Below are 24,499 nucleotides of genomic sequence, written 5' to 3' on the forward strand. Positions count from 1 at the left end.
ATCACAGGGAAGTAAATATGGATCGAGAACAGTACATGGTTAAATGACTTTTGGATCAAATATACTGTTTCGACGCTCAGTGCACTAAATTATGTTTAGTATCAATGTAATTGCAGTTTCCATAGTTATATGTACAACTTGTAATGTACATGATGACCAGAATGTTGTTCCACATGCTGGACTATGTCTTGGACAGTCAGCTTTTAGACTACGGAATCATGTGCAGGGCTGGCACCGGGGGTCAGGGATTTCTGCGTCTCCACTGCAGGAGGCGAGGAGAGATGAGGCTTAAGGGCTTTCAACACGGTAGCCTGGCTGCATCACATGACCAAAACAGCAACTGTGTAAAAAAAGGCTTTGCACGTGTTACCACAGAGACATCTAGTGCAAACGATATTGTACTGCTCCCATTTACATAGGGAAGTGTGGGGTGGCTACAGTACATCTGTAGAGCAATTCAGGTCTGTGTTTGTGCGTGCGTGCATGCACGTGTGTGTAGTGTGCATGTGAAAGAGAAGGTGAGTGAGACTTTGGACCATTATCACCACATTCTTATCAGTTTCATGTCTCACCACACCACAGCATTATATTTGTGAGTTTACATCTAGACTAAAGCCAACCATACAAAATATATTACAAAATGGGGTGTTTGCATTAAATAAAATAGAAAAATCAATGCCCCTGTATTTGTGCCGATGAATGACAGAAGCCTGATATAACAGGCTGCTTAAAATGTTATTGAGTTAAGACTAAACAGTAGCGTCTTAATGTGTGAGAATGAGCATATCTCAGTATTTTAATTATTGATATTTGGAGTGACACTGGAGTGTTAGGGTGTGGAATGGTGATCCTTGGAATCATAGCCCATCACTGTCTCGTTTTCTAAGGCCTAGTTGCACCTAATCCACTGTTTTCCAGACGTTCTCCTCCATAAGTACCCAAACCTTGACATTGTTGTCATTAGAAAACCAGTAGATGACAGAAGTCTTCAATCTTGATCTTAAGTGCAACATAAAGTAATTTGAACATTAGGCTATACAAAATTACTTGCTTGCACAATAATTATTGGCTACATAAAAGTGACTGTGATTAGTGATGACTCTTAGAGTAATTAGGCCCTAAGCAAAGGAAAGTGATTGATAAAACAACGAGTAAAAACTTTTCTATAATATCCCTTGCACCAGTTTGTGTAGAAAAACATGTCCAAAAAAGGATCGATGTGGCTGTACCATGTCGAGCTCTCGGGGGTTGAATCTAAACTTTCGTTAAAATCTATGACATGAAACCGATTGAAATTTATTTTGGGGAACTATATGCCTAATCAAAGAAGAACTGGATGTGCAATGTAGGTACGTGGAACATATATTCATTGGCTTTCTACGCGTTACTTTGGAGTGTGTGCGAGAATGAGCCTATCACACTCAGCTGGATCCCCCGGGTGAGTGCACGGAGTAGAACAATCCAGTAGGCTGCGAGACAAGACCCTGAACGCACTAATACTAGCAGTGAACTATGAAAGAACAATGTATTGACAGCTATTTCATTTTAAAAACTCGATGGCATTTCACCGGTAAACAATGTGATCAATAGGGGCAACTATCCTGTTTCGGATTGTCATAAACACATGGCAAGCAACTTGAAATTTGCTTTATGAGGCGCACTATGGCATCTCAGTCAAGGTAAGCAGACAGCGAAATAGCAGCTTAGCTTGAGCCAACGCAGGCTAACCAATCAATTGACAGCATGTAGCTAATGTTAAATAGCCTCGCGAAAAGTTACATTCTGACTTGCAACTTGATAAGTGACATGAAGCTGTGTTTGGTAAATCATTTCAGATTGGTTCGTCACAGTTTGTCAGAGCTTTAAAGGGAAAAGTGTGTCAACGACTGCTAGTTAGCCATAGCTTTGCTTTCACCAAGCAAGTCGAAGAAGGTGGAATCAGCTGGAACTAGCTTGAGCTCACTCCCACAGCCACAGCTGCTGCTGTGTCGTGGTGTGATTTCGTGAGCTGGCCGTGGTAACAACAGTGTTAGCAATACGGGGCTACAGCTGATCTTACAGATCTAAACTTTGACGATGTCTTCGCAATTTACTGAACCATGTTTATATTTGTTCTTCGGGTATATTCTGATAGATTTGATGCGCACTTTTTGTTTACAAAAGGCTATTAGATGGCCAGCTGGCCTGCTTTTCTTGTATATCTTAATGTTGATAATTGTTTAAGAAACCACTCCTTATCATGGTCATTACCTTTTTAAAGTTGGCTTTTTCAAATGATCTTGCAAGTATATTTGTTTTATCCGTGTGTTTTTATCTTAAAGGCAAAAAGTCCATGCAGTCTGTACTTAAGTATACTTCAACACCATGCGTTCATTTGAGAAAAAAAAGTTATTGTGTTAAAGAATGAAAAGGAATGGAATCCACCGGGGTTGTATTGCTCAAATATCCTAGCTGTAGCAAATCTGCAATCAAAGATATAGAAGCCTTCAGGCCCTGAGCATTCTGCCACTGGTCCCTACTCTTGTGAAGCCTGGTTTTGAAAGGCCTTCCAGCTAGCCTATTGCAGGGAGACGAGCTCTTATCAGTCTGTTTACAACCATTTTGTGTTACTATAACAGATGTGTGAATAGGATTGAAGTTTGACTGTAAGAAGGACTTCTTGACTGCAGCATTGACTTCCTGGATTCTCTTCTGTCCTCATTGGATGCTAAGTCTGCCAGTTATGCTCTTTATGGATTTGGTTAGCAACAGCCTCCTTTAAAGGCTCCATGTTGACTTAAATCCTCTGCTTCTATGCATTAGGGAGAACGAAGAAAAGAGTGCAGAATGTGTTGAGAGAATGGGACTGCAGCCTTCTAGAGTCTGGCCCCTCCCCCACTCAAGCCTATCTTTTGGTTGAGGTCAGTGCATCGCAACTTGCTTGCTACAGGCCAGCCTAGCCCTGCCTCTCCATAAAAAAGCCCAAAGCCTGCCCTCAACTGACCTTTGTGGTTTGCAGGAATTTGAATATAGATGTGAGGTATGGACTGACATGGTTTATTAAGGATTACCTAGTTGTTGCAATTTCCCAGATTTTATTTCAGCCTAGGATCTGGCCCACTTTTCTTGGGACAGTAATTGGCCACTTTTCAAATATGCAGAACTTGCATTCTTTTTGAAATGGTGAGGCTTTCTGCAGTTGACAAAAATATATCTTTGGCATAGATACCCCATAAGAACCCCCCCCTCACCCCACCCCCAGTTATGTAATTATCTTCCTTCAGAAATATGTGTTTCTGTTGACACTTCTCCAGATTCGGTTCTTGGTAGGAATTAAACTCTTTTATAGGCTTGTTGGTCTACCTTAAGACAAGTTTTAAACTTCTGATCTGGCCACTGGGCCGTTTTATATTAACATTCACTCACTCACCCATCCACCCATCCTTTCTCCCTCTGTAGATTTGACCATGTGACAGAGCAGGGTCCGGCAGTCAACCTGTTTGGTTGGCCTGGCTTATTACAAGAGCATGATTAAAGGAGTGTGATGAGGAAGGAATCTCCTACACTGGTCACAGTGAAAGTTTGGCTACAGTTGTAAACGGGGGGGGTCAGATGGCTGAGCGGTTAGAGAGTGGGGGTACTAATCAGAAGGTTGTTAGTTCAATCCATGGCCGTGCCAAATGACGTTGTGCCCTTGGGCAAGGCACTTCACCCTACTCGGGGAGAATGTCCCTGTATTTACTGTAAGTCGCTCTGGATAAGAGCGGCTGCTAAATGACAACATGTAAATCATTTGCACTGACAAAGATCATCACATGGCACGTAGGACCTACACATGGGATGTCTAACAGCAGATTATTGTTCTGCATGTTAAGAGGAACACATTTAAGATCTCAATCTAGGACCTGGATAGTTTGGAGTTAGGAGTGCCTGGAAAGCTTTGGTCAATTGTTGACATGAAATGTGCCCTTTGTTCAGCTCACGTAATTGTCTATTGGAATAGAGATTGTTTCTGGGCCTGTCTACCCTTTGCTTGTGTGCTGTCATCGGAACTAAATGACACACATGACATGAGACTAATAACTAATAATGTTCCGTTGTGCAACATTGTAAGGGGCCACTAGGCCACCACCGCACATACTTGTTGTCATACTCGTCATGAAAGCATCAATATTGGATTAGTCACCGATATTGCAAGCTATTGTCGACAGAGTGCTAGAACAAAGTTACCCGCTCTCTCCAAAACAGACAATAGTCAGTGCAAAACTAAAATAGTCATGCAAGCCTGGGTTCCTTTATGGAAAACTGACTTAAGCGTAGCCATAAGCAGTTGTTTATTTACCCATTTTGCATTTACCTGGGGGGTATTCCATGGGGAGTGTTTGGAACAGATGTGATTGTTGTGTTGGGGACAAACCCAAAGGAGTCTTGTCTGTCATGTCTATAATTGAGCTTGTCTGTCTACGATCAACCCAGGACACACTCTTCTCCCTAAAGATGGGCAGTGCTCCCTTTGGTGTAGCTATCGCTTTCTTGGCCTGCAGGGTAATGACAAATGACTTAATTTAGCATCGAAGTGTACATCTTTTTGTTTTTTTCTTTTTTTTGACCGAAGCTGGTGTTGGACTTCTTTTTTTCCCAGCATCCCCATGCAATTACGTTTTGTAATTGATCCAACTTACCTTAAATCGGTTGGATACTTCTTATGGGCCTGAACTCTGTATCTATGTTCTTGTACGCAGCTTGTACAATGAAGAGAGGAACCTCCTTCGGATCCGAGAGTGGGAAAGGAGAAACCAGGAATCGCTCCAGGAAAAGGAGTTCAGCCAGGAGAATGTTCCTCTCTTTGGGGAACCCTACAAAGTGAGTTTTTACCTAGTTTTGTCCTATGCTTCTGTTGTTGTTTTTGTAAACAGGATATGCGTGCTTAGCACACTGGCTCCTGATGAGCATGATTTTTCTTTTTTTTTTGGGGGGGGGGGGTACTTTCTCAATTGCTCTCTGCCCCTCATGAGTGCGTGTCTGCCTAGTCCCAGCTGTCATTAGAAACAAACACCTGAGAAACTCCTGTGTTGTCCTGGCAACAGGTTGCAGTGGGAGTGGTGACCTGTCTACGCCTGTCTCTGTGTGTTTCGACCAAGCTACAGTTTCACGTTCTTGTTGCATAACCACAGTGCAAGTGAAGGCTGAAAAGCACCCTGTAAACCTACAAACGGGCAACCCTCCACTCTCCCCCTTGCCCAACGCTTGTCAGCACTGTCACACTGTTATTTGGAGAACACGCACTTAATTAGGCTTCCCTGGAAAACAGGAGAGAGGCTGTCCTTAAAATAACTTGTGGCGAGACTATTTATTTCTTTTGTCTGCCGCTGAGCTAAGCTGAGCCCAGTGGGTCATGTACAGCCAAGGGGCCGGGCTATGTTTACTAACACATCCAGACTTCCATACAGGAAGTATTTTTATTTAATTATTTTTATTTTTTTGGGCTTGCTATACTAGCCTGGGGAGTTCCTCCTTGTCTTCCTCAAGTTCACCCTGCTTTTGCGTCGTTCTTTCAGTTTCTCGCTGACTCTCTCCGCTGCATTCGGAATTTCCTCTCGTTCGCCCCTCCAGTAGGATAGGGTAGTCCTCCTCTCAATCCCTATCCATTGATACTTGGCTTGAGTTGATTGATTTGTTTGCGCCAGTAAACGAGAGGTGGCATTTCCCCTTGATCTGCCAGATCGAATTACTCCTTGTTTCCAAGGCCGACTGCTGTAATGAATTTGGCTCCACCCAAAGCCACTTCAAAAGCCGCCTTGTAGTTGCTGTTGTTTCAGCTTGGCTTGTCCCTGCAGATCTTTTGTGCTTCCGTCAGCTGGGCCTGCGTGCAGTGCAGAGCTCTCCAGGTGAATGCTCCAGGTAACTGAGCTGTCAGGGCTATGCCAGGATTAGATGGGGGGGGGGGTGGGCGGACGTTGCTACCATTGGTGGAGTAACCACCTCGAAATCACAAAGCCACTGTGTGGCTGTATTGACCAGAGGGGCAACCACAGCAGGCCCTGTCGGAGACAGCCATTGTAAAGTGCCACTCTGGTAAAGGATTGGCTGGTTAGATGTGGAGGGGCAGATAGGCTCGTTGAAGTGATCTGGAAACAAAGCTCCAGCAGGCAGCATTTTTTTTTCTTCTTCTCTTTTTCTTTTTTTGTTGTTGACATAAGTAGTATTTTCGGCTGTCTGCCCCCAGTCTCCAAGGTTTCTCCTCAATCTTGTTTCGCAAGAAGGGTCTGATGCTCCTTGAGTTCTCAGAGTCTGGCTTCCTGAGGAGATGATCTAAATTAAGAACTCTCGCTCTCCCCGCCCCCCCCTTCCTAAAAAAATGTTGTGCCTTTTCGGAAGATTCCGTGGACATGCACAGTGATTAGCTCCAAAACCGAAGGGGGTTACTGTGAGAGAGAACATTGGGTTCTTCCTGTTCGTTACTTCAAAGGTCACGTTGACTGGCTGTCACAAACAGCTGGTCATCATTGATGTCTCTGGTGTACATGTACAAAGACACAAAGGGCATTGATAGACCTACACTTGATTAGTTGATCTTTTTGAGGTAGGTCTGATATCATCTTGGAAACACAGCCCTGCTTGTTTTATTATGTGTGGAATTGCCAATTATATCTTTTGGTTTTGATAAATAAGCCATTTGAATATCTTAAGAATCCTCAAAGGTTTGAGCTACTTTTGGGTTTGTCCATAGGTCGACTTTTAGTGTTTTGATGGCTTATGGCTTCCCAGTTTTGTGAGGCCACCTACTTTGTGGAAAAAAACATTTGACACTGTGTTCAGTCTTTTACAACAATACAGAATTTCAGTAACTTTTTCTTCTCTTTTTTTTAGACAAACAAAGGAGATGAGCTGTCCAGTCGCATCCAAAGGATGCTTGGTAGTTACGAGGACGTGAATAACCCCCAACCGTGTTTGGACAACTTCACCAAGGACCCCTCCTCCTCCTCTTCCTCCTCTCATGTCATGTTTGGACGGTCCCCACACGTCCGACCTGCTCACACAGACAAAGCTAAGCCTCCATTCCAGGGCCAGAACCCTTCCCAGTATGGGTCGGGCCTCAGCGGTAGCAGCAGCAGTAACCCCAGTAGCAGCCACTCTCCTCAGTCACTGAAGAAGCTTCCTGTCCCTGAACCCTATGGCCCCTCCCCCCGATATTCACAACCCTCCCTCGGCCACAGCCAGGGCAGCCCCCCAAACCCCCACCCGAGGAAGGGGGAAGCCTGGGTCGACCTCAGGGAGTGCACCAGCCTACCTCCGGTGCTGTCCGCCTTCTCCCCCCCGGCCGAGCCCCTCTCCCCCCTACATTCCAGTGACCCCAGCGACTCGGAGCCCCAGGACACCGACGACAAGGACACCCCCGAGAGGCATCAGGGGTTTGCCGGGCACCCAGAGTCCCCCGGCAGCGCCATGAAGCTGTCCCCCTTGGATCCTCAGAGAGACACTGCTCCTCCTCCTCCACCCCAGGCCAACAAGGGCACCGTGCTTCCTTCACAGACCTTTCCTCCACCGCTGGCCTCCAAGCAACCGAACCTGGTCATGCCCCCGAAGCCCACTGCTTATGTCAGGCCCATGGACGGGCAGGATCAGGTGGTGAACGAGTCGCCGGACCTGAAGACCTCTCCCGAAGGCTTTCACGGTCAGCCCTACGAACCTTTGCCTGAGTTGAAGACCAGCAAGCCCAGCCTGTCCAAACTGAAGATCCCATCGCAGTCTATAGAGGTAATGGAGAGTTTCCGGGCCATAGGGGCCTAGTCGTGGTCTGAAACTATCTGTTGATGTTGGTTTCAATGTGTGCTCTTTTTCTGTCTTGTGCATTTGTCCAATGTCTTTGAAAGTGGGAAAAATACTTGAAATGTGTCAATTTCAGGCCTTGTTTTGCCACTAGTCTGTGCGAGAACTAGGAGTTTGCATCAGTCACACTGAACACACAAGTGAAGCAGATTGAGTTTGAACAGACTGGGATGGTGGACTTTAGATCTATCGCTAAGAGTTGTTCAGCAAAAAGAAGCATTATGTAACATCTCTATCATACCTTGAACTCCGCTTGAAGGTAACTGTTAGTCATATCTTGCTCACGGGTTAATATAAAACTTGTTGCGGTCCGTCATCTTGTTTTGGTAAGAAATAAGGTTGGCCCACTTTTTGTGCTGTTACTGAATAGTAGCCTAGTTGGTGAACTTGATATTTGTGTACATGCAAAATGATGGAATGGCAATCGCCAGATTTGCATGCCCTAGTCTTTGTCTCCATTTTATCGTTCTTTTATCCTAGCTAGGCAACAATTTGAATGTATTTGGGATGTATATAATCGACCTATTGAGGTTCACCTATCTTAGCCTGGTGGTGTTTTCAAACCAAACCATTGCACAACCTTCCCTTTTGCTTCTTCTTAGTTTGGATTGGCCGGCACTGGGGAAATTAATTTCCCTCTAAGCACCTCAAGTAGTCCCCCTTCTATCCATGGCAGATCTGAATATATTGCTTGTTGGGATGCCTTCTTAGAACCTGAAAGTCCTATGAAGCCAATATGCCCCAGGGTAGTTTTCCTGCGGTGACAGCTTGATGATGCTAGATGGCCGTTCTAGTCCACAGCTGATGATGCTGTTTCTCATAGTTTGACTAATCTACATGAGGCTGAGGTTGTCATACTCATAATTCTAGTCAGAATGAGTCTGAGAACTCTCCGTTGGGCTGTGAGTATGGGGCGTGTTTCAACCGAACTCATAAAACAAATACCTCTTCGCTCAATTGGATAGACCTACAACCAATCAGAGCAACGTAATATGTTGTTTGTTGAAAACGAATTCAACTAAAGCGCTCTTTGGTGACGTGGTAGATTACGTTACTGTTCATCATCTGTCCATCATCGTGTAAAGCCTGACCTGACAATTTCATTGGTCCGAACAGCTCCTGTTCGGACATAGTTTTCCCCCAAACGCGCCCCCCCCCCAGACCCAACTTCCCGACCAAGTGTTTTTGTGGGTGGGGCTAAGTTGGGCTGGCAGCCAGGCTATATCTACATGTCTGCTTGTCCAGATGTATGAAAAAAAAAAAGAAAAAAAAAAAGGCATGCTGTGTTATGAGGAATTTGACTGATCTCCCACCCCCCTGTTCCTATACACACACACACTGCACCTGCAAACTGTCCCTCAGTGTTGGGGGGGACGGGGGACGGACTGGCACACGTTGCCCACCTCCCGAAACACACTCACGCATGCCCCCCCCACTCCCTGTAGCAGCAGTGCTGAATACGCAAGCGTTTTCAACACTGGGGCTAATCCAGCACAGGATAGCTGTGCAGTGACTCACCCAACCCCCCCACCCATCCACCACGCAACCTGTTTTACGCATGCTTGCTTCCCAGGGTTACAAGGATGACGAATGTCTCTTCCTCTCTCGTTAGTTTTCAAGATGGAGCCGCGAGTAAAGATGTTAAAACCTAAATGCTGCGATGTCAACATATCGGCGAGGCAGGGATTTTGCCATTTTGTTCGATGGCCCCTTCACCGGAGTCCTGTTTGTCAGTCGGCAGAGCGCTGAATGTTGTTGCATAATCCTTGAGGAATGTTGTGACGCGGGGAGGACGGTAGTATTGGCGTGGCCCATAGCAGATCTGTGATATGCTGACTAGATCTTTAAACAGTGTTGTCCCGGCCCTCGGTTTGGCTCCTGTGCATGTCTATCCTTATCCACCTCTCGCCGCTGTAATCTCTCCTCGGGCTCTCCTACGACAGTGCAAGGTTTAAATCCCCCTGTGACATGGTGGACTGGAGCAGGGTCGCCTCTCAGGTGACTGGCCCCTAAGCAAGGGACCCCCAGGAGCTGTGAGAGGACCTGTTGCAGAGGGTAGAGGTGACCTGTCCAGGCCCCCCCCTCCCCTCCCCTCCCACCCTCAACTGTTGGCTAAACATGCCTGAAATGTGACCCGAAACGTGACAGGCACTTTGTCCCATCTGATATGAAGATTTATGATTGTGCTGGTGGAGGGTCCTAGTTTAGATGAGAAAGGCTTCGTAGATGCTGTCATTCATTTGTCTGACTCCGAGCTGTAAAAAAAAAGAAAAAGAAAAAAAAAAAGCTGATCTGAGCCCTTAGGTCAGGGAGGAGACTGTTGCAGCAGGAGCAGTATGACGTTTTACCTCCCAAGGAACTGGTGTGTGTTTGTGTGGTATTTGCACTTGACTGAAACGCCCTCACACACTGTGATGGCCGGCACGCCAGTACCTGTAAACACAGACACTCAAGAGGTGGAAAAAGGAGACGTTGGCTGTAGTAGCAATCCAATATGGCCGCCGTAGCCTGAGGCAGGTCAACTCAAGGTAAATATACCTTAACTTGGCGTACTTCTTCCCCTCTCTCTCACATTTAGGATAACCATGTCACTTTTGCATGCTTTTCGGGGGAAGGCCATGTGCTGTTGAAGGGGTTGTGCCGAGTTTATGTTTCGTGTGGGAACCTGTAACGAACCAGGGCACGTTCCTGTTTGGAGACACACAGTGTACAAGGACAGCCCTCTAAAGCACATCTCCCACAGTGGAGGCGACCGACTCGTTCACTCTCTGGAATGTTGTTGGGCAATAGAGTGAGCCAGGTTGTAGTACGGCACTTAGGAAAGGGCGTGTTGTCCAAGCCTCGGCAGTGGCGATGAATCATCTACACACACAGAGACAGTGGGGGCGGGGAGGGGGGGGAGAGAGTTAAGAGGGGGGGAGAGAGAGGGAGAGAGTTAAGAGTAGCAGTAGGTTAATCACTAGATCTAGACAGCATGCTGTTGCCAGGAAAAGAGGTTCCGGTGAGTCTAGCTATATTGGGGTGTCTTTGGTTTACTTGGAACCAAAGTTCTCCTTCATTACAATAGACACGTTTCCTCTGCAAGTTCCCGGAACTTGTACTCCCCAGAACAACTTTTTAAGGAACTAATAAGGGCTGCGTTTCCCAGATTCGTTACGCAGTGCGTTCACACTGCAGCGGAGCGGGGCGTCGGCTTCCAATTCATTTTCAATTAAACCAGGCGTTGACGCTCGCGTAGGGCATTGTGGGAAGGCAGCGATGCAAATCGCTAGCCATCGCTCGCCTTCCCACAGTTCACCACGCTCGGGGGCGTGTTAGAAAAGTTAATACAGAGTTGTAAAGTCACTGTTGTAGTTGTCATGGCCAAGTGTGCAGACTTGGGTTTAGCAACATCGATCAAAATACAACTTGTATACAAAATACTAAACTGTTTAATAGACATACACGTTGACATGTGTAAAAAAAAAAAAAAAAACGTTTTATTATATTACTCAAAGTCTCTAGCCTGACGTTGTCATACTCATAATTCTAGCCAGAATATGAGTCTGAAAACTCTCCGTTGGGCTGTGACTACGGGGCGTGTTTCAACCGAACTTGTAAAACGAATGCCTCTTCGCTCAATTAAAAAGACCTACAACCAATCAGAGCAACGTAATATGTTGTTTGTTGAAAACGAATTCAACCCAAGGGCTCTTTCGTGACGTTGTTGATTACGTTACTGTTGATCATCTGTCCATCATCGTATAAAGCCCGCCCTGGCAATTTCAGGCCTCATTCTTTTTATTAATGTATTTGTACAAATACAGGGACGTATCGTACAGGACTGGATATGCAGCCACACAGGCGATTAGTTTCTCCTCCATCTTAACTGAAAGCTACAAATGTTTACCATGGTTGCTATGTTACGAGAAACAAGAAAACACTCAGATTGTCCAAAAATCGCCCCTCATTTGCATAAAGTTAAGAAAATCTCAATTCGATTGCGTCGCTACCCACAATGCACCCCTCAAGCGATTCGCCTGGCTCCATTGAAAATGAATGGAAAACATGTTGTCGCCCGCATCGCGTCGCTACAGTGTAAACGCACCAAAAGAGCTTCTTAACAAATCTGTGAAACGCGGCCAAGGTCCCTTCAACAAATTGTTAACTGCTTTTCCACTGCAGGAACTTTGCATAGAAGATTAGGCAAATTCATCTGCTGACGCACCGTATAATAGAGGTGTGGTTTGACACTGATTTTTCGATTACGATTATCATGTCAGCGATTCCATTACTCAATGCATCATGATGCGATAAATTCATTTTTCTATTAAAGCCATATAGGATATTTGACTTGACAGAATGCATTAAGATACTGTATAGTTCAATATAATACCGTTTTCTATATTACTTATTTCTATAGTAATTATTGACAAAACGCTGTGAGGACATGCCACGCTTAAAGACCGACTAACATGCACAATTCATAACAATTTCATAAAGGCAAAAGGTTTAACATTGAAATCATAATAATCATAGTTTTGGCTCCAACAGTTATATTTTCATCCAAAAAGAGTCTGAACACAACAGACAGCATTATTAGCAGTATTGAAAACAGAGTTGAATCAATCCTTGGAGTTGCTGGCCCAGAGTTAGCGTTTTCCGCGGCCGGTGTTGTTGCTAGCAACTCAGGATGGAAACGGCTAACGTTATTCCTAAAGTTGGTATTGTTCCCAAAATATTTAATTTTGGTGTGACAGGCTTTCCATATCGCATGCGATATATCCAGTTTGTGCTTCCCAGCCTGTTGGTAAAATCCAAAATGAAGTTCCATATCTCACCTTAACGATGCATTGATTATTCGATTAATTTAATATCTCTACAGTATAAGCCTCTATAGGCGACACAAATAAAACTTGTTTTTAGAAACTCGTATGCAATACTAACTTGTGAAGTTTTAATATTTTTCAGTGCTGCAAGTCCCACCCCTAAAGTTCTTGTATTCTGGAAAGTACTACCCCCAGAACAGGGACTTGGTTGCTGCTTTTTGCTCACAGAACTCTATTTAGACTGGTTTCAGCGGTCGAAATGCAGTGATTTCTAGGGAAAGTTTCTGCAGTGGAAACTCGGCTAATGAACACGGTGTCAAACAGGGACATTGAGTCCCTTTTATTTACTAGGCTATATTGTTTAAAGTAACTGCGTCCTTGTCTGTTATAAATGCTTACTCGGTACCATAACCAAAGTCTGATGATTCACTTGTTTTGTTTTGGTCCAGTCCCCTCAGTCCTCCCCCACAACCCCAAGCTGTCCTATCTGAACAGTAGCCAGAGCTACTTGTCAGCCCTCTTGTCTCCTGTGTGATTATAAATAATTATTCTTGGGGACCCTCTCTTCAACTAATGGCCTTGTCAGTTAAGTATTAAGTGGCTCTCCTCTGTTTGCACTTAAAGCACAAGGCATTGTTCCCCCAGCAGACAGATAAACACCTTATTCTGCGCTCGCTTTCTCTTGCTCTTTCTCCTCTCTCTCTCTCTCTCTCTCTCGCTCTCTCTCGCTCTCCCCTTGCTCTCTCTCTCCCCCTCGCTCTCTCTCCGTCTCTCTCTCCCCCTCGCTCTCTACAGACGCCTGCACACATACTGTACGCATGCCAAGCACACTTTAACACCAACCACAGAGTCAACAAATCTCTGCCCCCCCCCCACGACGTTGCAATGTAAACATGTCTACCCTTAGAAGGGTCAATTATACGCAGCCCTTATTAAGGAAGGTGGTATATTATGCACTGAGGCCTCCTCACCCAAAGAACCCTTACCCAGACAGTCGGTAAACACCGGGTATGCGTTTCCTTTATCTTCATCTGTTGGCTGAGCGCGTGTAACAAAATGACTGGTTGTCTTGTGTCTGTGGCTCGTCGCCCTCCCTTCACTTCTTGAGTGAGTCTTGCTGCGTAAGCATTGCCAAGGGCGAGTCGTGGGTCAGACGCAAACTCAAAGTAAACACTTGGAAGCCCCTTCAATTAAATTAGCGCCACCATTATGCGACCCCTGTGTTTGTTGTGTGGTCACAGCTGGGGGAAAAGGGGTGAATTTGTGATAGGAAGAGTTAATCAGGTTGTCTGGTGTGTGGAGCAATGTTTGTTCAAGATTTGACACCCTGGTGCAAAGAGGGCCGTTTTTTTTTTTTTTTTTAATTCTTTTTTTTTTTTTTTAATTCTTTTTTTTTTTTCAAAGACGGGGGTCAGTGTTCTGTGTCCTCAAAGGCAGAGATGTGGAATCGGTTGTTAGGATTAGAATCTCAAACTTATCTCACTAACTTTGCATACTCATCATCGTTCACTTACTCACTTTACACTCTCGGCTCCTCCACCCACTCACTTATTCATGCCCGCTGATCTCAATCACTCGCGTACTTTTCCTACCGAACTTACCCCCTCACACGCGTTGCACACTCAACTTTTAAAGAGGCTACTCTGAGCCCAAGACAGGGCAAATGTGTTTGTGTGTGTTTGTGTGTGTTCACACTCGTTCGACGTTAGTCAGTTACAGTAAGTCACATGGTTCCTGTGGTTTGAGCAACATTCCAAGCCCTGTTCCCTTGTAGACTGCGTTGTAATCAGTCTAAACCAGCCTTGGGCCACCACCTCCCGGTCTGGTGCCGCGCCGTCTAACCCCCGTTTCTTCCTCTCCTCCCTTCCAGACCCTGTCAAATGAAGTACAGTGTGTGGAGGACATTCTGAAGGTGAGTAGCCGTCGTCTATCTAGTACCAAGCCTTCTCCCCCCCCGTCCCCGTCCCCATTCTCGGCGCCGCCGATTTAAAGAGGGATCAACAGCGATTTTTTACATTCCTACGTTCGAATCACGCTCGTGTTTACTGCGCTCGCGTGCGTTCAGGAAGAAAGGGGGGGGGGGGGGGGTGTTGTTGAACGCAGCGTGCGCGGTAAATCACGTTAGTTGTCGTTGGCCCCCCCCTCCACCACCCTCTTAGTCACTCTCCAGAGAGGGTACTCAGAACTACATTTCCTGCACAAGGCCACCAACTGGGCACTGTTTTGTAGGATTCAAGCCTCTAACATGTCTCTGTTTGTGTCTCTCTCTCTCTCTTCTCACTCTTGTATATTCTCTCTCTGCCACACACTACTTTTGCTCTTGCCTTCCTTCGTTCTTTTGCCCCTCACTCTCTCTCTCTCTCTCTCTCTCTCTCTCTCTCTCTCTCTCTCTCTCTCTCTCGCAGGAAATGACCCATTCATGGCCTCCCCTGCTGACAGCCATCCACACGCCCAGCACAGCTGAACCCTCCAAGTTCTCCTTCCCTGCCAAGGTGAGGGTCCTCCCACCTACCCAGCACACACCAACACGCTCCATTGTCTAGTTCTATCACCTTCTCATGTCCATGAGTTTAGAGCATACTAGTAACATGGTCCACCAGCATAAGTGTTAGGAGGCATGGCCAAACGAGGGCCACTGGACTGGTCGGTTGGTTGATGGTAGTGGATTCCATATGAAGTGTGTTTTTAAAAGCTGGGTCTGTCTGCTTTGTCTACTCAGGAAGCACAGCATGTTCCACCAGCATATCCTGGACAAAGTAAGTGTGTGTGTGTGTAGTGTGTGTGTGTGTGGAGGGGGGGGGGGCAGAAGAAGTAGTTTGTATACTGAAGTTCAAAGTTTTAGCCCCTTCACCTCCGAGGAGAATCTTTATTAGCTCCTCATAGTGGATGCTGTTGCTCCTCCTGCTGCACTGTTTCTGTGGCTGTAAATACCAGCAGGGTGTCTCTCTCTCTGTCTCTCTCTCTCTGTCCCTCTCTCTCTTAACTAGCCACAAAAACAAGTCTGCTCTGTCACTTCAAATTAGCTTCAGGAGAGACAGAGAGAGAGAGCGAGTAAACCACCCCCTCCACTAGTCGAAACATCAAAGCAGGCCGCTTAGAAAACGGTCACTTCCTTCCCCACTGAAGAGCTCTCCCCTTTCTCTTTCATTGACACGCTCACACACCTGCTCTCTGCACCCCTCCCCCCCCCCACACACACACCCCCCCCCCTTCCAACACACTCCATTTCTCGTACTCTTCACCCTCATCTTTTCATCTCTGTTGGGCTCTGCCCCAAAACACTTGAGCCCTTCCACCCCCCCCCCTCCCCCTCCTCCCTCCCTTCCCGCTGTTAAGAAGACATTGATCACAGTCTTGTTGTTCAACTCCTCTATAAACCAGCCCGGCCAAGAAATAATAAACCGCTTTGCCTTGCTCCCCCGTTCCAGCCAATCAGCTGCGGCCTCTGGGCCCTCTCCTAAGCTGTCATCATCCTCCTCCCCCTCCTCCTCCTGCTCCTAGGGCTGGCCCCACGTTTCCTCTCCCAGATAGGCCCTCAGCTGTACTGCCAGGTGTCCTATCTTCTCTGTACTGTTGCACTGATGTGTTGTTGATACTCTATCTCTCTCTCTCTCTCTCTCTCTCTCTCTCTCTCTCTCTCTCTCTCTCTCTCTCTCTCTCTCTCTCTCTCTCTCTCTCTCTCTCTCTCTCTCTCTCTCTCTCTCTCTCTCTCTCTCTCTCTCTCTCTCTCTCTCTCTCTCTCTCTCTCTCTCTCTCTCTCTCTCGCGCTTCTTCCCCCCCCGTCTCTCTCGCTTCTCCCCCCCCCCCCCCGTCTCTCTCTCTCTCTTTTTACCCAGAACCCTATGGCTCGCCTCCAACGGCTTCTCAACAGAGTTCATCATGGTGAGTCTTTTGTGTTTGTGAGCTCTCGACAGAGGTTGTGTATCAAGACTCAGGAAGTTTCATGCCAATAAATGAACCTGTGTGTCGGCCTACAGTAGTACCGGTTAGTGTGTGTGTGTGTGTGTGTTGCGAGCGCTTAGGCTGGTACGACCCTGGCTATTTAAAGGCCCGGTCGACCGGAGGTGTGTGATGTAATATTCCGCGGGGAGTTGACCTCCGAGCTCTCGTCAAAGACCCCCCCCCCCCCCGGCCGTCGGTTCAGTTTAGGATGTGGAACAGAGACGGGCTGTGTCTGAGCTCACCGTAGCGCTGCAGGAGCCTCGCCGCGCGCACACGCGCATCAGCGTCCTAATCTGAAATAACACTCGGCTCCTTCAAATAGAACACTACTACAGAGGGGAGGAGGGGGGGGGGGGGGGGGGGGGAGAGGAGAAGCGAGTGTTCGGCTGTTCTGATGGTGGTACTGTTGACCGGCACAGTCTAGATCAGAGACTGTCGGAGCTAGCTCTAGTTCAAGTTGCGGGCTTTTTACAAACACAGGGACCTGAACACTGTAACTCTTTGGTCTCCGGTCCTCGCTCTTTCCCTAGCAGCCCATCTTAACCTATAATAAATAATCTAACCTATCAATCCTACATGCGGGTGAACGGTTCAGAACGATTTCTATCATTGAAATCAAATGGAAAAATGCTGAATAATTCATCAAGGCTATGTTTGTGCCGGTGTGTGGAGGTGTGTGTGGGGGGGGGGTGTTGAACTGGTTGGAACCAAACACCTACCTTCCACGTTTTTTTCGGTAGTCGTCGCTCATGAAGCCCAGTGCATGCATTAGAAGAGCCTTAAGTCGTGAGCTGAAGTCCTGGTCCTTGCATGTGTCGCGTCATTTGTTATGTCGGGGGGGGAAGGGGGTGGGGGGGGGTTGTGCCACAATCCACCAATGCACTAGGCAGCACCGCGTACAGCTGCCCCATCCGATGTGCCCCCCAGTAACTCCTGTTTGTTCCATTACATTCACATATAGGTCGAAGACGCATGAGGTGTCTGTGTAGTAGGAATGATAAACACCCTAATAATATGAATCATCTCCCTCCCTCTTTGCTATCTCTCCCTCTCTCGACCCCGCCCTCCATCCCTCCCCTCCGCCATCCATCTCTTTCTCCCTCCGTCCATCTCTTGAACTCCCCCCCCCCCCTCCCCTTTCCCCCCCGCAGTACGGGAGCAGCAGCACATTCCAGCGGGGTGGAGTCGGCCAGCTCCAGTGACTCTGAGAGCAGCTCGGGGTCCGAGTCGGACAGCGAGAGCAGCGAAGGCGAGGAGGCCCCGCCCCCCCTCGGCGGCAGCTCGCCTGCGGTCAAGGTAACGGGAGGGGGGGGGGCGGGGTGGGGTGTAACACACGCGGCGCCCCGCACGCCCACTCGTCCGGGGGACACCCGCGAGTCGCAGTGCCCACGCGCAGTTTGAACTCCTTCTTGTTTCCCCTGTGTGTCCAGGCCGAGGGCCCCATGGTGACCAACTGGCAGCTCAACAACTGGATCCGGGTGAGCCAGCAGAACCCCAGCACAGAGAGCCAGGGGGAGGCCCCCCTCCACAGCCCCGCCCCCAAGCAGCCCCCGGGCCACGGGGCGGAGGAGGAAGGGGTCGCGGCGGCCGACCGCGGCCTCGAGTTCAGCGACAATAAGGCCAAGCCCCAGGCCAAGCGCGAGGGCACCCACAACAACCCACATGGCCGCCATAAGCCCCCCGTCGCCGCCGCCGCTGCCTCCTCGTCGTCCTCCTCTTCCTCCCACAACCCCAGCAGCCAGAGGAAGACCGTGGCCAACAAGCACCCCTCCAAACCTGCCATGTCGTCCCGCCCCGACGACCCGCGGCCTCAGGCGGGCCTGCGGGTGGAGAGCGTGGAGGTGGCCCCCCGGGACAAAGACCCCTCGTTCACAGACAGGCCCAAGGTGAAGACGAAAATGGGGCACGGCAAGAGCGGCGCGGGGAAGACGGACGCCAAGAAGTCGGCCAAGCGCTCCTCCTCGGACAAGCGGAAGGCGGAGGCCGCCTCTCAGGGGCCCAAGGGGACGCTGGCGCCCGACTGTAAGAGGGAGGCCGACAGGGGGCCTTCCGTCAGCCCCCGTCCCGGGCCCAGCCCCGCCCCTGTGGAGCAGCCCTCCCCGGCACCTGCCCCGGCCTCAGCCCCCAACCTGGCACAGACGGCCAAAACCAGCAGCAAAGTACGCACCGAGACCGTTCCCCAGAATGGGCAGAAGAAGCCGTCGGGGCCCCCCCCTACCTCCTCGCCAGCCCCCCAGCCCTCGTCCAAGCGGGGGTCCTCCGCAAAGGCCTCCGAGCGCCCTCAGTTCCCCTCCAAAGCCCTGCTGGTGAAGATTGAGTTGAGCCTCATCACCAGGGTCCCCCAGACGTCCAAGCCTTCCCAAGAGGGCCAGGACAAACCCAGGCAGAAGAGACCCCTGCCAGAGAGGAGGGACGTCAACAAGGCACCCATAGCCACCAAAGTCAGCAGAAAGAGGCCGGTAAGTCGATCGCCCTACCTGTTGTGTAAAGTGAGTCAGATGGCTGAGCGGTGAGGGAGTCGGGCTAGTAATCAGAAGGTTGCTGGATCAATTCCCCGCCATGCCAAATGACGTTGTGTCCTTGGGCAAGGCACTTCACCCTACTTGCCTCAGGGGGAATGTACTTACCCTGTACTTACTGTAAGTCGCTCTGGATAAGAGCATCTGCTAAATGACTAAATGTAAATGACGCATTGGGCAAGAAGAGTCCTTTCCCGAGTAGTCCTGTCCCTTCATCTGACGGTAGGTTGTCGTCCTTCAGGCTGGCGGCGAGATCAAAACCCAACCGAAGAAGAGGCCTAAGCTGGAGAAGGAGGTGAAGATTCCCCCGTCGTCGTCGTCAGCAGCCGCCGCCGCAGCAGGTCACACTTCCGTCAAATCAGTGTAAGTAGCCCGACGTCGCACTGTCGACATTATCGTGCCCATCGGACACCAGTGTCCCTGGGAGGGTGTGACGAGGTGTGTTTCGGCTTCATGACGCGCCCATAGGGGCTGACTTGAAGCGGCGCATGCCGGTTGGAATTGTTGTCTCATCCAGAGCCAACTGCACAAGCTCTGATGACACAGCTATTTCGGGATTGGCCAGAATCGCACACGACGCACGCGTTCAGGTTCATTCTGACACCCCGTTTTGCTAATGCTCAAATCTGGACAAATATTTCAATTGAATGAAATATTTGCCTTTTTAATTGACCGACTGCACCACTATTGTTGAAGAAAGTGTTTGAGTCCATCTCTTCACTAAGGGAGTGACTATGTTTTAGTTCTGGTTGTTTTATCAATCTTCAGAGTGGAGATAGAGTTTAACATAGCCCAAGACCAAAAATGACCAATATAAATACGCTGGTTCGTGCAAATTCTTGTACGCTAAAATAAATGTATCGCAACCACTTCGTCGGCGGTAAAGTGAGCAAAGAGCGCTGGCATTTGGACACTATCTGTTGAATCAAAGGCAATTTTTCCAGTCATATATTAAATCATTGGAAGCTTTTTTCCAAATATTTTTCAAACATTGTGGTTTCATTCTCACGAGCTCAATATTGCGTATCATCTGGTGAGCTGATCATATCGTCACACCCCTACTCTTGAGTGTAGCGACGACTCCCTCGGGGACTGAACCGCCTCCCATCCCTAATCGGATAAAACTTTGGTGATTTCCAAAGTCAAGGTATCTTCACGTTCTCTGCCCTTATGCCCTGGAGAACAGAGTTTCTCACATAATGGAAAGCCCCCCCCCCCCCCGCACACACACACACACACACAGTATTCAGAGTTGAGGTCATGTGAGCGAGAGGGGGGGGAATAAAAAGAGAGGTGCTCCCAGCCCCAACCCTCTAAGCCTTTTACCAGTTCCAAAGCATCGACCGTGGTTCCTGAGCTATTGTCTTCCGCCGCTGCCGCCCCCCCTTCCCCCCCCCCCACTCCCCACTCTCCTCCCAATGGTAACATGTCCTTCGGTCTGCCCCCCTCCCTCAGGGCCCACGGCGCTCCCGGAGCGGCGAGGGAGAAGAAGAAGGCGAAGAAGGCCTCCCCGCAGCAGCCCCCCACCCCCCAGGACCCCGGCAAGGCTCCGGGGCAGAAGCGTTCGGCCGAGGACGGGCCCGGCCCAGCGCCCCACGCCAAGAACCCTCCGGCCAAGCACAAGAAGAGCTCCGGGAAGCGCACGGAGCACTCCAAGACTGGCAAGGTACACGCAGCCCCTCCACCAGCCTCGTCCTCGACCGTGCGCGTGTTCAGCTTGTTTAGCATTTTTTTTTGTTTTGGATAGACCCGGTATGTTTTTTTTGTCGTTGTTTTTTTCCCAGATGTGCTCTTTTTAAAGATTTGGTCGAAACGCTTGAGTAGCACGCTCCCCCAATGCCATAGGTTACTTTTGAAATACTTGAACCATCGTTCGATCCGAGTTTGGCTCTCGTTTTTGTCCCGTCGAGAATGTTGTGCTCTGCCGGTACGCTGCTTGTTTGTAAGCTTGATGATCATAATGGTGGCGCCGGTGAGGGCACTAGATTTACTGGGATCACACAGCCACAGGGAGCCAAGGGGGGTGGGGGGGTGGAATACCCTCCTTCCACAGTGGACCACACAGGTCTAAGCTGCTAACCCAATGTGTCGTCCCTCGCAGAAGGCCCCCAAGACCAGCTTTGTCGTGCCGGCAGCAACCACCTCGCTGAACAGCAGGCCTCTGCTCAAGTTTGAGGAGAGGTGAGAATCCCCCTCCCACGGTATCTGTGGTAGTGGAACCAGGCGTATACTTTCATCTTTGGAAACTTCTCTGCTAACTTGGTTACTGCCCCCCCCCCCCCCTCCCTCCCTCCCTCAGGCAGTACCCAGTAGAGCACCATATGAAGGAAGCCAAAAAGCTGAAGCACAAAGCGGATGATACGGTCAGTGTTTGCTTCGGGCCACATCTCCAGAACTTTCTCTCTTGTCTCTGGCTGCCTTTTTGTCCCTGGTGTCACCGGACCTAACTTTTGTGTGTGTGTGTGTGTGCGTGCGCGGGCACGAATGAATGTCCCTCCAGTCTGACAAGGTCGGTAAAGCCTTCAACTACCTGGACGCGGCCATGTCCTTCGTGGAGAGCGGCATCGCCATGGAAACGGACCCCCAGACGCCAAAGTCGGCGTACACCATGTTCGCCGAGACACTGGATCTGATCAGGTGACAGAAAGAAAGCCGCCCTTCCACCCCCCCCCCCCAAAAAAAACCCCACTCTTGCTACCTTTAGTTACTTCCGCTTGTTACTAGGGGGGGGGGGGGGGCGAGCCGGCCTTGAAACATGAGGTTTTGAAACATGTCGTCCGCCTCACTTTAGATTCATCATGAAATTGAAGAACTCCATGGACCCCTCCGCCCCTTCCACAGAGAGGGACTTCACGGTCTTATGGTGAGCACGTCCCGTATCTGCTTCGACATCTAAGGACGTCTGCTATTTATATGTAGCCAAATAGTCGTGACTCTTTTTTAACTAACATCTTTTTACATCGTATTGCAGCAGCCCGAACGGGATGTCTTGAATTGCTCTCTTTGTTTGCGTTCCATTCTAATCCGCTAATCCTCTTGTCCCCCCTCAGTATGAAAGGCCAGTCCCTCTTGCAAATGGCCATGTTTCGCTACAAACGGGAACTCGCTCTCAAGTATTCTAGGACCCTCACCGATCATTTCAAGGTAGCTTTTCAGCATCGCCGCACCGTTCTTGAGCTGTAGTTGTCATTCTTTGGGGGGGGGGAAGTGTTTATGAATTTGACCCACGTTTACTTTTCTGTCTCCAGAGCTCATCAAAGACAGCTCAGGCCCCTTCCCCCTGCATCTCAAAGTAAGTTCCTCCCTCCTCCTCCTCAAGCTGCGCTTCACAGTGCGGGGGAAAAGCGCGCTTCTTCAATGCGTCGTTTGGTAAAACCCAGCCCCGAGTCTAGGACACCAGCTCCCAGTCGGATCCAATCTAACCCATTCCTTCCTCCTCCCGCCTCCCCCCACCCACAGAGGCACAGGCGCCCCGTCCCCCATGTCCCCCATGCCCTCCCCGGCCAGCAGCTCCGGCCCGGGGTCCAACCACAGCGGCGGGGCGGCGGGGCCGTCCAGCAACACGGTGGCCATCCCCCAGGTGATCCAGCAGGTGGCGTGCTCCTACGTCAACATCACGGCCCTCTTCCTCAACGCCCACGACATTTGGGAGCAGGCCCAGGAGCTGGCGCCAAGGGGCAGCGGTAAGAAACGTAGCCGCGTCACGCCTCTTTTTTGGGGGGGTTTTGTTTGTACAATGTCGTTGGTTTATTTTGATTGGCTCACGCCGTCGTGTTTGGGTCTCTCTCTCAGGCGTGCTGTCGGAGCTGGACTCGGCCCTGGGCCCCCTGAGCCTGACCTCCAGCATGGTGTCGCTGGTGCGCTACACCCGCCAGGGCCTGCACTGGCTCCGGCTGGACACCCGGGGGACGCAGTGACCTCGCCTCCCACAGACATCCCTCCGCGGACGCTCCCCCCCCCCCCCGCGCACCTCCCCTCGGAACACTTCCCGCCAAACCTCACACACTCGCACTGCCTGAGCCTCGCCCTGGACAAGCCCTCCCCCTTTGTCGTCGCCGTCAGTCCAGCTCGATTTCCAAGCGGCCTGTTTGAAGAGGCGCTCCACTCTACAGCGGGGGGACGCCGGCGGTCGTACCCGCCCGATTGTCAGCTTCTGCCCTAGCCTCCCGCTCTCTGCGCAAGGTCGAAAGGTTCACGGCGGCTTGGACCCTTCACTGTAGGTTCCAGTTATATCGGACATGCAGAGTTCTGTCGTTCTGTCCATCCCCCCCCATGGAAGGTTCACCCAACAAATCCTATCCTGCCGCCTGAACGCCCTGTCCTCTTTCCTCCCCTGGCTTCCGTGCCTGGTCCTGGGCATCAGTCTGGAGGCATCCCTTTTCGGGGACGGTTCTAGAATCCAGGGGGGGGGGGGGGGGAGGAGGGGGGCGGGGCCTGGTCTGGAAGGTCTAGTGCTCCCGAAAAGTTCAGGGAGAAAGTCAGGTGTAAGGCCCGTTCGTGTCTGTCAAGTAGAACAAGGGAATCATGTCGGCTGGGTTCCATTTTTATCTGCAATGTTCTTGCATGTTCCACCTGACTGAAGAGGGCCTGGTCTCTGGTGTGGTGGCAGCAGCTTCCCACTCTTCTTCTATGGTGCTGTGTGAAACCATGATGGGACACAGGATGCTTATTTATTAGCCTTATTATCATGAACTTTTGTTATCATTTATTATCAGTAGGAGTAATATATTGTCGTTGATGTGAAATGAACTTTGTTTGATTTGAGGGGTGGTCACGGGCAATGTTTACTTCATCCAACTGGAAATGCCTGGAGAACAAAAGGGTATACCCACGCCATCTCAGAATAGTCTGCAGCTCTATCTGGCTTTTCTATCCGCATCTATCTGCAAGGGTTCAAAGAATCTTTCGCCAAATGCACCGGCCCGACTGTTCTGGAGCTCCGCTTGGACAAAAGATAGGATGTTTATCCTTCTGTAATCACTAATGTTTCTTTCCCCGTTCTCTTCAAAAGAGATTGAGTATACCTTCAAGTACAGGGTCCACTGGGTACAGTTAGACGCCCAATTTTTACAGCATTAGAATTGATTTACTTTTTTTTAATCAATAATCATGGTTTATCTAAACAATAAGACAAGAACCCAAGTGGTCTCGCGACCGGAGGTCGACCAGTGAATCGATGACACGTTTATCTACTCAGAGAGTAAACTCTTAGCTCGCATGATGAGAAACTGAACATGCAAAGTCAAGCTCACTGAAAGGGAGGGACAACCGTTTTAGGTCGACGGCGAAGAGCTCATCCCGCCCTACCATGGCGCGCGCACAAACCTTCGGGCCCCCAGTCAGAAGACGACGTCCCTTTTTAATATATACGATATCATGATCCCACCCACAGCGACGTGAGTGTTAGCACGTTGGTTTTAG

At 49.5% G+C, this 24,499-nt stretch overlaps 1 protein-coding gene across 2 annotated transcripts; it reads left to right on the plus strand.

Moving 5' to 3' along the window:
• Positions 1–1,473: 1,473 nt before the first annotated feature.
• On the plus strand, positions 1,474–23,488 carry aff1 (AF4/FMR2 family, member 1). 2 transcript variants are annotated; one of them, XM_084693547.1, is made up of 20 exons: positions 1,474–1,679; positions 2,803–2,900; positions 4,722–4,842; positions 6,850–7,737; positions 14,488–14,529; positions 15,023–15,109; positions 15,337–15,373; positions 16,454–16,499; positions 17,711–17,855; positions 17,990–19,018; positions 19,320–19,441; positions 20,534–20,744; positions 21,180–21,259; positions 21,378–21,441; positions 21,579–21,715; positions 21,870–21,941; positions 22,129–22,222; positions 22,327–22,370; positions 22,538–22,761; positions 22,871–23,488. In XM_084693547.1, the coding sequence occupies exons 4-20, from the start codon at positions 6,889–6,891 to the stop codon at positions 22,993–22,995; spliced, it is 3,408 nt and encodes a 1,135-aa protein (XP_084549673.1). In that variant the 5' UTR covers positions 1,474–1,679; positions 2,803–2,900; positions 4,722–4,842; positions 6,850–6,888; the 3' UTR covers positions 22,996–23,488. The 2 variants fall into 2 exon arrangements, with proteins under 2 accessions (XP_084549673.1, XP_084549672.1); XM_084693546.1 differs by lacking the exon at positions 2,803–2,900.
• Positions 23,489–24,499: the final 1,011 nt, after the last annotated feature.

Source organism: Hypomesus nipponensis, chromosome 27 (genome assembly GCF_054491055.1).
Source record: "Hypomesus nipponensis isolate SF chromosome 27, ASM5449105v1, whole genome shotgun sequence".
NCBI classification, from domain to species: domain Eukaryota; kingdom Metazoa; phylum Chordata; class Actinopteri; order Osmeriformes; family Osmeridae; genus Hypomesus; species Hypomesus nipponensis.